Consider the following 16733-nt stretch of genomic DNA (forward strand, 5'->3'; position numbering starts at 1 on the left):
TATTTGGCACTTCTGATAGGGTGGGGGCGTTGTCGTTGCGGATGCACTTCCGTGAACGGGAGCCCATGTTTTGTGTCACTGTTCCATCCCAACTCTCAAAAGTTTTGAATTTGGAACATTAATACAATTCAACAAATGTGCTGGGTGGTGGAGTGGGTTTAAAAAATAGTTCTTTCACCTTTGGGCCCTCAGTTTGAATGAAAGTCAACCATCTGCTCGCTATAAGGGTTCTCTGTGAAATACCAACCCGCAGTTAATGAGCATGGATCCAAAACAAACCAAATAGGCCTTTCTTCGATTTCCGTTCTTATGTAAGGCTGTGCAATCCGTGCAATTGAACAGGGCCTGAGTCAGTCAGGAGCCTTGAGTGGATCCTGTGAAAGGGCATGCACACTCCATAGGACACACTGACATGCAATATAACAAGTTATTGAGCACAATCGGGGCTCCCAGCCTAGCTGGCGAATACCATCGGTTGCCTCCTCGTAATATAGCCGCAGCGAGTGCTTTGTGTATGTGAAACATAACATAGATCATTTTCAATTTTTTAAGTTTATTGTTACACTGGCGGAAACAGCAACAGAGCCTTTAATAGAGATCTAAAATAAAATGTTTAGTTCAATAGCAGAATTTCATTCTCAAGTTACCTCCATTTTCAGATTTCTGGGATATATCTGGGATCTTCCAAAGTATCCTATGTTGTTCGGCATTCCTTGAAAAACAAAGGCCATTCAGGTAGTTACTAACAAAACTTCAAACTGTCGAGATGAACAAGACCTGTCTAAGTTGTTCCTCCTCTCCTGAAGGTGCTGATTCATGCTGGGGTAGGGATTTTAGGGAGGTTATCTGAGGACTGGTACCTTGCTTAAGTGATCTTTTTTAACGTGTGTGCCTAGTCAATGTGGGTCAGCAGGCTATTCCACCATGAAGAATATCACAGGGAGTCAGCCCTATCCTAAATGACGTTGCTGTGTATGTATTTTCTGTCAGGAGTCACTGTATAGCAGATGAAATTTACCACAGAGAAGTGTGAAGTGATTCATTTTGGTAGAAATAATGAGAAGAGGCATTCTAAACTAAATGGTACAACTTTAATGGGGATGCAGGAACAGAGGGACCTGGAGTTGTACGTACACAAATCATCAAAGGTAGCAGAACAAATTGAGAAGGCTGTTAAAAAGGCATAAGGGATCCTTGGCTTTAAAATAGAGGCAAAGGCCAGAATTTTCTGGGGTCCATGTGGGTGCGATGGGAGGCGGGTCAGGTGGGAAATTTGAAATAAGTTGGAGTGGGATGGAAGCCCACTGTCCTCCCGTCCCCACACGCCTTTTTCTTCGGGTGCATTTGCCAGTGCGGCAGCAACCCGAATGGCAGAGGTGGGTGAACTACTTCAAATCATTATCACCTTGATGTCAGACCCTTAAGCACCTTTTTCAGCCCACATTTCAAATTTCCCTGGCTGCCCATGGGATTCATGCAGCTCCGGAACCACGTCTGTCAGCCTGAGGTGGGAGTTGAGTGGCCATTGCTCCAGCTGATTAGTTGACAGCATGAAATGTACTATAAAAGCTCCCACTTCACAGCTGGTCAATTTCCTCATTGCATTGCCAGCAGAGATTTAGCTTTCTGCTGACTGCATGTGTTTCCAGCAAAGTCGCCATCCAGTCTCACCTCATTGGTACCTATCACACCACTCACAGCTTGCTTCTCCCATCTCTACTTGACCTGCCATCTATTCCATCAGCATGGGTGCCTTTTATACTGTCTCACTTTGGTCCTCACTATCAGACCACGATGAGCCCCAGCACCAACACCACCACCAACCTTCTCCACAACGACCTGATGCTCCACAGGACACAGGGCATCAGAGCAGGGCTGCACCGCGTCGGAGGCGATACTCCCAGCACAGGGTATATAGGCAGAGGATGACCTTCCTCAACATGACTGACCAGCAGTGACAAAGGTGGCTCAGGCTATGGCGTCAGGTCATTGCAGACATTTTCACATTGCTGGAGCAAGACCTGCATCCCAGTGGAGTGGGTGGACATGCCTGTCAAAGTCACCAGTGCCCTCAACTTCTTCACTTCAGGCACCTTCCATGGATCTGCAGCAAACATTTAAGGCATCTTGCAGTTGGCCGACCATAGATGCATCACATGGGTCACCGATGCCCTCTTTGACAAGTCAGCCAATTATATCAACTTTGCCACTGATGAAGCCAGTGTTACTGAGTGGGTGCTCGGCTTTGCCGCTCTGGCTGGCTTCCCATGGGAGCAGGGTGTCATCGACTGCACACATGGCCATCAGGGCAGTCCATTATCACCCAGCAGTGTTTGTGAACTGCAAGGGCTTCCACTCCCTGCAACCATAGGATGATCATCAGGCATGTGCGCGCCAAAATCCCTGGCAGCTGCCATGTCTCTTTTGTCCTTTGCCAGTCCACCCTCCCTCAGCTCTTCTCTCCTCCAAATAGACTTTACAGCTGGCTGCTTGGAGACCAGGGATATCCATTGAAAACATGGCTCATGACATGCTTGAGGAGTCCAAGTACTGAGGCGAGGAGAGATATAATGAAAGCCACATTTCCACCAGATGTGTCATAGAGCAGACAATAGGCATGCTCAAAATGCGCCTCAGATGCCTTGACAGATCTGGAGGAGCCCTTCAGTATGCGCCAGCCAAGGTCTCCAGAATTGTCGTGGTCTGCTGCGCCCGACGCAACATAGTGCAGCAGCAAGGATTAGCGCTGCACAAGGACCAAGGCACTGAATGCACAGCCGCTTCAGTTGAGGAGGAGCAGGAGGAGGAGGAGCATCAGCTGGAAGACGGGGTAAAGGAGCTGCAGGAACCTGCAGTCCAGATCACACCAGCAGCTGAGCACATTGCTGGCCGGGAGGCCAGGGATGGCCTCATCATGGCCAGATTTACGCAGTACACCCATGTGGCTGCCACATGCTGCACCAGATTGGCACCACCCCACAGCAACACCATAAAGCATCCCTACAATGACCTTTCACACTGACCACCATTGCTGGAGGTAATGTTATGTCTCACTGCAACTCACTAAGCCACTTCCAAAGGTGCACACAAATCTTTCCAAGAGCGGAAAGTGGTGAAAAGAAAGATTTTTATGGTTGACATCACATTAATAAAAACTTGACATTAACAATGAATAAAACACCCAAGTGGCTATCCTTCTGAATCTACCTGTGTGTCATCTTTCTCTTACTCATGCTTCTACAAGGTGCCATCCCTGTGGCTTCAGCAGACGTAGAGGCAGGCTGCTCACTTTCCTGCTGCGACTAATTGGACATTCTTGGCGGACATCCTCTGGATTTTGGAGCCTCTGAGGGCCCCGCCAAAACCTGCTCCTTCTGCGACTGTGCAGGAGCAGACTTGGCCATTGCTGTCTGAGGAGGCATCTGGGACTCTGACTGAGGGGGTGGCAACGGGGGAGAAGTGCAAGTGCTTTGAGAGGAGCCCACACTTCCATGTTCCCTCTCACCATCATCCCTCTCATGGGCCACCCACACTTTCCAGCTAGCAAGGAGCTGGAGAGCACCTTGCTGCACAGCAGTGGGGCCATGAGGACCCACATCTATGCTGACTTCCCTCCTTAACAGGAGATCTATGAGCCTCTGCCATCTTTTCTCCATAGATAGCCATCTGTGTTCCATAGCGACCATGTGCTCCTGTGAGTGGTGCATTAGCTTCTCCATGCAGGTGCCCATCCTATCCATGGAAGAGTCTACAGTCACCATCGCCTGTGACACAGTGGTGCTCATGTTGGAGATGGACTCCTCCATTCTCTGAACATTTGCAGAGATTGCACTCGTAAAACCTGTTAGAGTCTCCTGCACCTCCAGGATCACCCTTTTTCTGGATGGCCCCAAGGCTCAGCGTCTGCATGCAGCTGAGCAGAGCTGGGAGCATCCTGTGCCCTCCGTCAAGGAGTCTCCACCGTCTGCTCTTGCTCACCTGTGACTTGTGATGGACTCAGTGACAGCACTACTCTATCTCGCGTAGGACCCACCAAGGTGTGTATCTCTGCACTGGTGCTGGGTGCGCTTATGTCTGGTGATGCTGCGCCCTCAGAGACTGCAGGCTCCTCCTGAGAAGTTGTCTTCCTCTTGCTCCTGGACAGTGGGGTTCAGCTCTTGATGGACCTGCTGGGGAGTAAAGAGATTAGTTAGATGTGAAGAATGGGTAACAATACCATTATGCACATGATGGCCATTAAGTGGCTGCTGACATCAGTCCCCATATGAGTGACTGAAGTATGCCATGTCGCTGTATGATATGTATGTCTGTCACCAGGTTGCTGACATGTCCCCCTCCGTCTCCCACCTCCAGCTGCTTGGCCGCTCTCAATACTTCCAAAGCAGCCTCCTCTGCTGTTGTGAGGGTGGTAAATGATGGAGGCCCACCTCCAGTTCTCTCCCTCTCCTTGTGTGCTCTCTAAGGGGGGAAAGGAGAGAAGGGTGAGTGAGAATGATGGACTGAGTGTAAGGAATGGATGGGTTACATATTTAGAGGGAGACTATGATGGATTGGGGTGACAAGGCCAAGTGGCCTCCTTGCATGTTGTTAATTGGTATGATTGTAGGATGAGGGTGAGTGTGAGGGATGGCTAGTAAGATGGGGATGTGATAATATAGAGAGAGTGAGAGGGAAGGATGGGTCAACATGCAAAGTATGTTGGTGTGAGTAATGATATGCAGGAGTTCGGTTGGGAAGGCAGAGTGATGGGGACGTGATGAGAGGCACAGCAGGATGAAGTTGAGTGTAGCTTTGTACTCACCTTTCCTGATCTAATATAATTGAACATTTCCAGCACTGCACCTAGGTCCTCCTGAACACATCCCTGCTGTTCACCTCCTCTGCAATTTGGAGCCTGGCTCTTTTTGTCTCCTGGGGAAGTCCCTTCCGCTCATTTGAAGGGAAGAGGACCTCTCTGCCTGCTCTGACTTCCTCCACAAGCATATGGAAGGAGTTATCGGGGAACCTGGGTGCATCCCTCTGTCTCAGTACAGTCATGTCTCCAAGTGTTGAGCAATGAAAACCTGCAGTGCAGTAACTGCGCACTCCTAGATGAACTTCAAATGCAATGTGGCCATGGCTCCTCTAAATATCCCAGCTGAAAATGCGTCATGGACGATGTCATCAGACCCACACCATTTAATAAGGCCTAGTAAGGCACAGGGCGGGCTTTATAGACCCCATTATCACAAAGTAGATTCCTGCAATGAGATGGATGCAAGAACATACCCGCTATACCGATCACCCGCACCCGACCCGCCCAGGTACAGAAAGTTCCAGCCAAAGAGTACAAAGGCAAGGAAAGTATGCTAAACTTTTATAAAACACTGGTTAGGCCCCAGCTAGAATATTGTGGGCACCAGGAAGGATGTAAACGCCTTGGAGAGGGTGCAGAAGAGATTTATTAGAATAGTACTATGAATGCAGGACTTCAGCAGAGAAGATTAAAGGGAGATTGGATAGAGGTGTTCAAAATCATGAAGGGTTTCGATGGAGTACATAAGGAGAAACTGTTTCCACTGGCTGAAGGGTCAGTAACCAGAGGACACAGATTTAATATAATTGGCAAAAGAACCAGAGGCAACATGAAGGAAAACATTTTTTCGCTGCAAGTTGTTATGGTCTGGAATGCACTGCTGGAAAGGGTGATGGAAGCAGATTCAATAATAACTTTCAAATGGGAATTGGATAAATACTTGGGCTATGGGGAAAGCAAGGATGTGAGACTAATTGGATAGCTCTTTCAACGAGCTGGCACAGGCACAATGGGCCAAATAGCCTGTGTATATAGCAATTAGGAGTGGAACCCTTGCTAATTATTCCCCAGCTTAGAATGCTAGTCATCAAAGGGTCACCAGGAAAGACTGAGTTCTTGTGAAGGGATTATTTGGCAAGTAGAGAGTGCAACAGGGTGATCATGGCAGGTAGAAGTGCAGAGCAATATTGGGGCAGGCAGTGAGTATGAGGAGTGGACTGGTGACAGGTAGAGAGTGTAAAGCAGCGATCGGGGCAGGTAGAGGGTGTGGAGCAGCGATCGGGGCAGGTAGAGGGTATGTCGATGTGACTGGTGATTGGTAGAGAGTGTGGAGGTGTGACTGGTGATTGGTGGAGGTGTGACTGGTGATTGCTGGAGGTGTGACTGGTGATTGGTGGAGGTGTGACTGGTGATTGGTGGAGAGTGTGGTGGAGGGATCAGGATAGAGTATGAGCAGCATTGAATGGAGTTGGTGGAGTGGTGACATGTCTTTGCACGGATTTTGTGTATAGAAGGAAGTACCAGGCTCAGAGGTACTCAGGCTAGATAGGAGAACCAAGTCCATTGCACCAAGTCAACAGGTGAACAGAGATAATTTCTTACCATGCGGCAGGTGGAAGTATAGCCTGTACTTTTGCTACTCCTCCATCCACGGGAGTGAGGAACTGGACATTATTGAGAGCGACAGGTGTAACCATTGCCTCTGCATTATATTTATAATCGATTCGAAGATCAGTGCTGGTGGGATCACAGCGCCAGCTGACTGCTAGGTTCAATGGTGTGGACTGAATGCCCTGGGACGATACCTTCAGAAAAGGAAGATGACTATTAATTTTGTGATTTTTACTATTTCTTTTTTAATTAAATGTCCCCTTCAAATGTTCTGCCTTTTTCTCCTGAAGGTGTTCTGCTGGAATATGGTTACATAGGCTTACGTAATCTTCAGATACCTCGCCCAAGTAACCATTCCTCACATGATCCCCGACAGCAAGTGACAATGGGATCATTATCTGACATCTACTCACGTTCACTTTTCAGTTGGAGTTACTGGAGTGTAATTGGGAGCAGAAGCCTTGGTTGAATTTTTTTCCCTATCCTGGCCCTTGTTAGGCCTGTAGACCACATTTTCCTGAACACAGCCGGCCCCATATTTTACAAAGGGGGCCTCAATCAGGCCACCTATTTTAATGTGCAAAAGGCCCAATGACTGCTTCAGAAGCGGGCCCTAGACAGCTCTTTTTCTACCTTTTATCAATTTGGTGAGCAGTGCACTTCCAGCCCGTAATGAGCGTGCTCGCTCTGCCTGCCATATTGGGTGCTTAGGCTCCTGTTTTGTGTTGAAAAATGGGGGTAACTTTGACTTTGCATTATAGTGCAAAATGGGCGACATCGATTCAGCCACCTGTTATGCATCTCTCCCGATTTTCATTTTATTTACCCCCCAATTACAACAAGGTCAGGTGTCTCCTGAATGTGACCCCAATGATTGTTGGGTATGCAGAAGAAGAGGCAAGTCACAAAATTCCCATCACTTAAAGTGTCTTCCAGCAGTACTGCTTCACCAGTTAGGGAACAGAGTTCCAGGCAATGTGTATTTGAGGGACAGCTCCACACGTAGGAGACCTGTTGTGTGAAGTTTTGCTGCTGGTATTTCAGGGTAAGTTTTCTGAGATACAGAACCTCACAGGCGCTGTACAGAAGTTGGGGAAAGTGGGCCCATGGCCCTCATGGCCATGTGTATCCAATTTTTGGCTGCCCGATTTCCTGACCGATTTCGGTTCCAAAAGTGATGTTATGCTACCAGTACATTTAGATTCAGTCTCTCACTTAAATAATCAGCTTTGGGCCAGAGATTGCCCTTGGCACGCTGCTTTGTCCACTTAAGGTGGGGATTCCGGGCGTGGCCTGTTGAAGTTGCCTCTTAAAGTTAGCTATTTGTTCTGTTGTGTGGAAAAGTTATTTGTGTTTCCCAAAATTTATGCTGCATTTTGCCCCAATCCATTAGTTATGTTTGTGGGAACCCTGCCATTTTTACACTTGTTCCTCTCCTACTGATGCTTCCCTTCATTATTTCTGCTTGTTGCTGCCAGTTAAATAGCACCATAAAAAGTGGTGAATAATGGCTTTCACTTCAAGGGGCTGAACCTGCCAGATGCTTTAGATGAGGAAGAGGTGCACATAAAAGACCACCAAAGGCAGGTGTCACAACACCTGAGATGTTTTGATCCCGCCCATCACTACACCCGCATTTTAGAGACCCCCTCCCCCCGCCATCCTGTGAGGAACACGTGTTACAGCAGGCAGTTTACAATGCACAGCAATACCAAGTAAGTGTTTATATCAATCACTTTCCCTCTGTGCGAAGTGTGATTGTACAAGCAATAATATATTGCACAAGGCAAAATGTAAACCCTGTTCCTACTTTTGAGTCATCATTTTAAGTTATATATGAATTTGATCACTGCATAAGTCTAATGCCAAAACATACAAACCAGTGATCAATTTCTTTTAGTAATGCGAAAGCCAGAAATCCACTTACCTGATATTTTAGCATATCCACATTATAATAGGTAGCTGATGGTTTCTGCTCAGCCACTTTTTTTAAATGAGTCATTAGATTTGGCATGTTTACCCAGAATTCTCTTGTATTGGCATCACTTTGCGAAGTGTTACTAGACGAGAGAAAAAAGAATCTGTAAGCCAGCAAGCTTTTGTCAAAATTAAGGAAAAAAAGAAAAAGAAAATGCTAGAAATATACAGCAAGTCAAGAGAAAAGATAGATTACTGACAGGTTTGGTATTGACCCCTTCATCAGAACTGAAGACTGAAAGATAAACAGGCATTATTGGAAAGGATGGAAAAACAACAAAGAAAAGGGGTAGGGAGAAAAACAGAAACAGCAGATACAACAATCACAGAAAGGGAGTAAATGGGCAGTATTAAATCAAACAGTTTAACCTTTACACTGGCAATAGTTTCAGGAAGTTTGAGATATCTCTGGGTTGGTTAACTTACTAACTTTGAAATAAACATATGTTGCCGAAACAAAGTAATTCGGATGTAATGAGTAGTTCTATTACTGTTTATTAGTCAATCAGCTGTGGTGTTGCTCAGTGATTCAAAGGTCACATTATTTTATAACGTAGATTCTCTCAGCCTCATAGCAATTCTTTCCTGCTCTGAGCAAAGCCTCTTCTCGCTCCCCACTCAACAGAATCCTTCAGTCTCTGTTTCTCTCTGTCTCACCTGTCAATGGCCTACTCCTGTTCTGATGTTCAACACCGATCCCAAGACAGTCTCTCTCTATTCTCCGATAATAGGGTTCCTCTCCTCCTTCCCCATTTTCTTCTAAAGAGCATCTCTCTCTTTTCCAACTCTCTATCTTTCTGTCTTTCACTGTCCTCCAGACCACAATGCTGTTGGAGTAATTAAACAATATTGAGAATTTACTCATCAGAGATGGACTCCTGTGCATGTGCATATCTTGACTGTCATTGGATGAGAATGAAGTGTTCTTTTAAATATACATTGGAGACCCAGCTGTGTGGTGGTTCCTGGGAATGGTAATCTTTTACAAAAGTAATGTAGTCCTGCGCATGTAAATTATGTGTGCTGTGCATGCCAAAGGGGAGGGGAGGGGCACAGCTGGTGAAGTGCCAACTGTGAAGTATTGTAGTGAAGGGTAAATCCAGAGTCCAAGATGTTGAGATTTGAAGTCAGTCAAAACCTTTTGCACAAAAGCTTTATGGAATAACTTACCAGGGAAGGCTATTGAAATGATTTAGGGAAATATTCAAGAGGAAACCAGATGCATTTTTGGAGAGAGACGTGATAAAACGATATGGTAAAAAGTGGAATTGATATGCCAAAAAGGGATGCACTTATTTGGCTGAATAGCCTATGCTTGAAAAACTCTAAGCCCTAAATATCATACCCCAATATCAATACCCAGAAATCTAGGTGGGTAGAGTTGAAAATTGTTGTAGGACCCAGTTACACAATGTTGCGGCCGCAAACATAGAAACATAGAAACATAGAAAATCGGTGCAGGAGTAGGCCATTCAGCCCTTCGAGCCTGCACCACCATTCAACAAGATCATGGCTGATCATTCACCTCAGTACCCCTTTCCTGCTTTCTCTCCATACCCCTTGATCCCTTTAGCCTTAAGGGCCATATCTAACTCCCTCTTGAATATATCCAATGAACTGGCATCAACAACTCTCTGTGGTAGGGAATTCCACAGGTTAACAACTCTCTGAGTGAAGAAGTTTCTCCTCAACTCAGTCCTAAATGGCTTATACCTTATCCTTAGACTATGTCCCCTGGTTCTGGACTTCCCCAACATCAGGAACATTCTTCCTGCATCTAACCTGTCCAGTACTGACAGAATTTTGTATATTTCTATGAGATCCCCTCTCATTCTGCTAAACGCTAGTGAATACAGGCCCAGTCGATCCAGTCTCTCCTCATATGTCAGTCCTGCCATCCCGGGAATCAGTCTGGTGAAACTTCACTGCACTCCCTCAATAGCAAGAACATCCTTCCCCAGATTAGGAGACCAAAACTGAACACAATATTCCAGATGAGGCCTCACTAAGGCCCTGTACAACTGCAGTAGGACCTCCCTGCTCCTATACTCAAATCCCCTAGCTATGAAGGCCAACATACCATTTGCCGCCTTCGCCGCCTGCTGTACCTGCATGCCAATTTTCAATGACTGATGCACCACGACACCCAGGTCTCGCTGCACTTCTCCTTTTCCTAATCTGTCGCCATTCAGATAATATTCTGCCTTCGTGTTTTTGCTACCAAAGTGGATAACCTCACATTTATCTACATTATACTGCATCTGCCATGCATTTGCCCACTCACCTAACCTGTCCAAGTCACCCTTCAGCCTTTTAGTGTCCTCCTCACAGCTCACACTGCCACCCAGCTTAGTGTCATCTGCAAACTTGGAGATATTACACTCAATTCCCTCATCCAAATCATTAATATATATTGTAAATAGATGGGGTCCCAGCACCAAGCCCTGCGGCACTCCACTAGTCACTGCCTGCCATTCTGAAAAGGACCCATTTATCCCGACTCTCTACTTCCTATCTGCCAACCAGTTCTCTATCCACGTCGGTACATTATCCCCAATATCATGTGCTTTAATTTTGCACACCAATCTCTTGTGTGGGACCTTGTCAAAAGCCTTTTGAAAGTCCAAATACACCACATCCACTGCTTCTCCCTTGTTTTTGCTATTGAGGGAGTACAGCAAATGTTCACTAGACTGATTCCCGGGATGGCAGGACTGACATATGAGGAGAGACTGGATCGACTGGGCCTGTATTCACTGGAGTTTAGAAGGATGAGAGGGGATCTCATAGAAACATAAAAAATTCTGACGGTACTGGACAGGTTAGATGCGGGAAGAATGTTCCCGATGTTGGGGAAGTCCAGAACCGGGGGACACAGTCTAAGGATAAGGGGTAGGCCATTTAGGACTGAGATGAGGAGAAACTTCCTCACTCAGAGTTGTTAACCTGTGGAATTCCCTACCGCAGAGAGTTGTTGATGCCAGTTCGTTGGATATATTCAAGAGGGAGTTAGATATGGCCCTTACGGCTAAAGCTTTCAAGGGGTATGGAGAGAAAGCAGGAAAGGGGTACTGAGGCGAATGATCAGCCATGATCTTGTTGAATGGTGGTGCAGGCTCGAAGGGCCGAATGGCCTACTCCTGCACCTATTTTCTATGTTTCTATGTTTCTGTGTCCACTCTACTAGCTACATCCTCAAAAAATTCTAGAAGATTTGTTAAGCAGGATTTCCCTTTCATAAATCCATGCTGACTTGGACCGATCCCATCACTGCTTTCCAAATGTGCTGCTATTTCATCTTTAATAATTGATTCCAACAATTTCCCCACTACTGATGTCAGGCTAACCAGTCTATAATTACCCGTTTTCTCTCTCCCTTCTTTCTTAAAAAGTGGTGTTACATTAGCTAACCTCCTGTCCATAGGAACTGATACAGAGTCGATAGACTGTTGGAAAATGATCACCAATGCATTCACTATTTCTAGGGCTACTTCCTTAAGTACTCTGGGATGCAGACTACCAGGTCCCAGGGATTTATCGGCCTTCAATCCCATCAATTTCCCTAACACAATTTCCTGACTAATTAGGATTTCCTTCAGTTCCTCCTTCTCACTGGACCATCAGTCCCCTAGTATTTCCGGAAGGTTATTTGTGTCTTACTTCGTGAAGACAGAACCAAAGTATTTGTTTAACTGGTCCGCCATTTCTTTGTTACCCATTATAAATTCACCTGCATCTGACTGCAAAGGACCTACGTTTGTTTTTGTCATGTATGTAACCTCTATGTAACACCACTGCAATACTGTATAAACTTAAGCAATGCACAGCTTGACCACAGGGGGTGAACTTGTGGGAGACACTCCTTACCTGGTCATCCAGGTATATAAAGGGAGGTCCCACGCAGGGTCATCACTTCTTGGTCCTGTGAATAAAGGTTCAGGTCATAGAGTGACCTTGTCCATAGAATGTGCCTCGTCTGGGTTTTGTGCCATTGAGTAAGGACTTTACATTGGCGATGAGAAACGGGAATCAACGAGCCACGAGAATGGCCACCGGTGGCACAGAGGAATGGTACTGTATTGGTGAGGACTGGATGATTTCATTGAGAGGCTCCAGCAAAGCTTTGTCACGAAAGAATGGCTCGGAGATGCAGCGGCCGACAAGCGAAGGGCCCATCTGCTGACCAGCTGCAGACCTAAGACGTGCGTGCTCATGAAGGACCTACTAGCACCCGAAAAGCCGGCGGACAAAACCTTTCAAGAGCTCAGCAAACTAATCGATGAGCACCTCAAACCGGCGAGCAGCATACACATGGCCCGACACAGATTCTACACCCACCGACGTCGTGAAGGACAGAGCATACCGGACTTCGTTGCGGACCTCCAGCGGTTGGCCAGCCTCTAAGTTCACAGACGCCTGCAGGGGGGAGATGTTAAGGGATTTCTTTATTGAGGGCATCGGTCATGTGGGGATTTTCCAAAAGTTAAATCGAGACCAAGGACTTGACTTTGGAAGCGGCAGCGTTGATGGCTCAGACTTTCATGACGGGGGAAGGAGGAAACCAAAATAATATACGCGCGCAATTCTGCCTTCAACGCAGCGGGGGATCAGGGAGTCAAAATCATAAACGTAACTCCGAGCCCCGCAGGCAGGCAAGGGCAGTTCGACACACCCCAGGCAGCAATCGACCCCAGAGTAGGTTTTCAACAGAGACAATGACAGGCTGAATGGACATTTACGCCATCACAGTGGACAATGCGGTCCGGGAGGGGGCCATTTACACCCACTAACAGGGTACTCCAGGGCAGTCAAAGGGACAATCAGCGAGGAATGCCGGGTCATAGCTCCTTTGTTAACAATGGGAATCTCAGCTCATGCTGGAGGTGTGGGGGCAAACACTCTGCCAGGACTTGCAGGTTTCAACAATTTGTCTGCAGAAATTGCAACCTCAGTGGCCATTTAGTTCGAATGTGCAGGAAGCCTGTAACCAGGCTAATTTACGAGGCGGATGGGCCAGAAGGGGAGGTCTGTGATGCAAGATGGCTCTTGGGGCAAATCAATGGACGCTGGGTTCATGTGGCAAAGATTCACAGCTCATATACCAAAACGCCACCAATGATGATGAAGGTTTTATTAAACGGCATCCCTGTATGCATGGAGCTCAACACGGGGGCCAGCCAGTCACTCATGAGCGTTCAACAATTCGAAAAGCTATGGCCACTCAAAGCTAGTAGACCCAAACTAGAACGCATTGAGACACAACTATGGACGTATACCAAAGAAATCATTCCAGTTTTAGGCAGTGCAATGTTGGTGGTAACACACAATGGATCAGTGAATCGGCTGCCGCTCTGGATTGTCCCAGGCAATGGTCCCGCACTGTTGGGAAGGAGCTGGTTAGCTGAGATGAACTGGAAATGAGGGGATGTGCACGAAATGTCATCTGTGGAGCGAAGTTCGTGCTCACAAGTCCTACAACAATTTGAGTCACTATTCCAACCTGGCGCCGGATGTTCAAAGGTACCAAAGTAGTGATACGCATCACCCCAGACGCCAGACCAGTGCACCACAAAGCCAGAGCGGTGCCGTATGTGATGCGGGAGAAAATTGAGAGTGAATTGGACCGTTTGCTGAGAGAGGGAATCATCTCATCCGTCGAATTCAGCGACTGGGCGAGCCCCATCGTTCCCATCCTAAAAGTGGATGGCTCTGTCAGGATCTGTGGCGACTACCAGGCCACTATCAATCGGGTGTCCCTACAAGACCAACACCCGCTCCCGAAAGCGGAGGATCTTTTCGCCACACTGGCAGGCGGCAAGCTGTTTACCAAGTTGGATCTCACTTCAGCCTACATGACCCAAGAACTGGCCGACGAATCTAAACTACTGACCACCATCACCACGCACAAGGGACTGTTCGTTTACAACAGGTGCCCGTTTGGCATTAGATCAGCGGCCACGATTTTTCAAAGAAACATGGAAAGCCTGCTTAAATCCATTCTTGGAACAATCGTATTTCAGGACGCCATCCTCATCGTGGGTCGTGGAGGAGGTGCTACGCCGACTGGACCGGGTAGGCCTGCGACTCAAAAAGTCTAAATGTGTGTTTTTGGCTCCTGAGGTTGAGTTCCTGGGCAGGACGGTTGCTGCAGATGGGATTCGGCCCACCGAATCCAAAACAGAGACGATTCGATGAGCGCCCAGGCCTGGCAACAGATCGGAGTTGCGTTCTTTTCTGGGAGTCTTGAACTATTTCGGGAACTTTCTGCCGAACTTAGGCACGTTGTTGGAGCCGCTTCACGTGCTCCTGTGTAAGTGTTGTGATTGGTTTTGGGGGGACTGTCAAGAACGGGCATTCAATCTGGCACGGAACCTACTTTGTTCAAATAAGTTATTGACCCTGTACGACCCCTGTAAGAAATTGGTTCTGACATGTGATGCATTGTCCTATGGGGTCGGGTGCGTGTTGCAGCAGAGTAATGCTGAGGGCCAACTACAACCTGTGGCTTATGCTTCCAGATCGCTCTTGTCATGTATTTCACCATCTTGCAATGACAATAGTTATGTAACTGTAACTCATGCACACTGTACCTGTACCCTTGAAATGCACACCCTGACCACAGGGGGTGAGCTTGTGGAAGACACTCGAGGTATAAAAGAGGAGGTCCCACCCAGGGTCAGCACTCCTTGGTCCTGGGAATAAAGTGAAGGTCACAGAGTGACCGTGTCTGATATATACATGTCTCGTATGAGTTTGTAACAAGGTGCAGAGACACTACATTTGGCGACGAGAAACGGGAATCACCGAACTATGAGGATGGCCACCGGTGGCACAGAGGAATGCTACTGTGTGGATGAGGACTGGGACTACTTTGTGGAAAGACTCCAGCAGAGCTTTGTCACAAAGGACTGGCTGGAAGAGACAGCGGCTGACAAGCGAAGGGTGCATCTACTGACCAGCTGTGGTCCACAGACGTATGCGCTGATGAAAGACCTGCTCGCACCCCAAAAGCCAATGGGCAAGTCCTTCGAAGAGCTCAGCCAGCTGATCAGTGAGCATCTCAAACCGGCAAGTAGCGTACACATGGCCCGGCACTGGTTCTACTCTCACCGGCGGCGGGAGGGTCAAAACGTCTCGGACTTCGTGGCGGAACTGCGGTGTTTGGCCAGTCTCTGTAAGTTCTCCGATGCCTGCAGGGGGGAGATGTTAAGGGACTTTTTCATCGAGCGCATTAATCATGCCGGCATTTTCAGGAAGCTCATAAAGACCAAGGACCTGACTTTAGAAGGGGCGGCGTTGATAGCTCAGACCTTTAAGGCAGGGGACGAGGAGACCAAGCTAATTTACGCACGCAGCCCTGGTTTTAACATTGCTATGAACCAGGGAGTTAATGTTGTAAAAGTGATACAGAACCCCGCAGGCAGGCAAGGGCAATTCGACACCGCCCAGACAGGCAGGCAAGGGCAACTCGACACTGCCCAGGCAGCAACAAGCTCCAGGGTGGGCCCGCAACAGGGACAATAGAAAGAGGATCGGCAATTCACGCCATCATGAGGAACAATGCATCCCGTGATGGGACCATTAACATCCTCCATCAGAGTGCTTAGAAACAGCCAAACGAGCCATCAGAGAGGAATGCCTGGGAATAGTCCTTTTGTTAACAGCAATCTCAGCTCATGCTGGAGGTGTGAGGGTAGACACACTGCCAAAAGCTGCAGGTTCCAGCTTTATACCTGTAGGATTTGTAATGTCAGCGGACACTTGGCCAGGATTTGCAAAAAGGCAGTAGTGAGGCTAGTCTGCGAGACAGAGGAACCAGACGAGGGGTCTGCAATGCAGGATGAGGCCTGGGGAACAACCATGGATGCTGAAGTTCAGAGAGTTCACGTGGCTGATGTCCATAGCTCATACACTAAAACTCCACCCATGATGATGAAAGTCTTACTGAATGGCATCCCGGTGCACATGGAGCTGGATACGGGAGCTAGCCAGTCACTCATGAGCGCCCAACAATTTGAGAGACTATGGCAACACAGAGCTAGCAGGCCCAAACTGGAATGAATTGAGACGCAGCTACGTACGTACACCAAAGAGATAATCCCAGTGCTGGGCAGTGCAAACTTGGTGGTAACGCATAATGGATTACAGAACCGGCTGCCACTCTGGATTGTTCTGGGAAATGGCCCCGCGCTTTTGGGGAGGAGTTGGCTAGCTGAGATGAATTGGAAATGGGGGGATGTGCACGCCATTTCATCCGTGGAGCGAAGTTCATGTTCGCAGGTATTGCAAAAATTCGAGTCACTCTTTCAAACCGGTGTCGGAACGTTCAAGGGCACTAAAGTAGCGATAT

At 47.6% G+C, this 16733-nt stretch overlaps 1 protein-coding gene across 1 annotated transcript in view; it reads right to left on the reverse strand.

Annotated features, from left to right (window-relative positions):
• The window catches only part of sgip1a (SH3GL interacting endocytic adaptor 1a), a 250115-nt gene that overhangs the window by 13082 nt on the left and 220300 nt on the right, over window positions 1-16733 (reverse strand). Inside the window, exons 20-22 of the mRNA XM_070886140.1 lie at window positions 8334-8466; window positions 6398-6600; window positions 648-712 (exon numbers count right to left, since the gene is read on the reverse strand). Coding sequence (XP_070742241.1) covers window positions 648-712; window positions 6398-6600; window positions 8334-8466 — 401 coding nt within the window. The remainder of the gene's footprint in view (window positions 1-647; window positions 713-6397; window positions 6601-8333; window positions 8467-16733) is intronic.

The sequence above is a fragment of the Pristiophorus japonicus genome, chromosome 8 (assembly GCF_044704955.1).
Source record: "Pristiophorus japonicus isolate sPriJap1 chromosome 8, sPriJap1.hap1, whole genome shotgun sequence".
Classification (NCBI taxonomy): Eukaryota; Metazoa; Chordata; class Chondrichthyes; family Pristiophoridae; genus Pristiophorus; species Pristiophorus japonicus.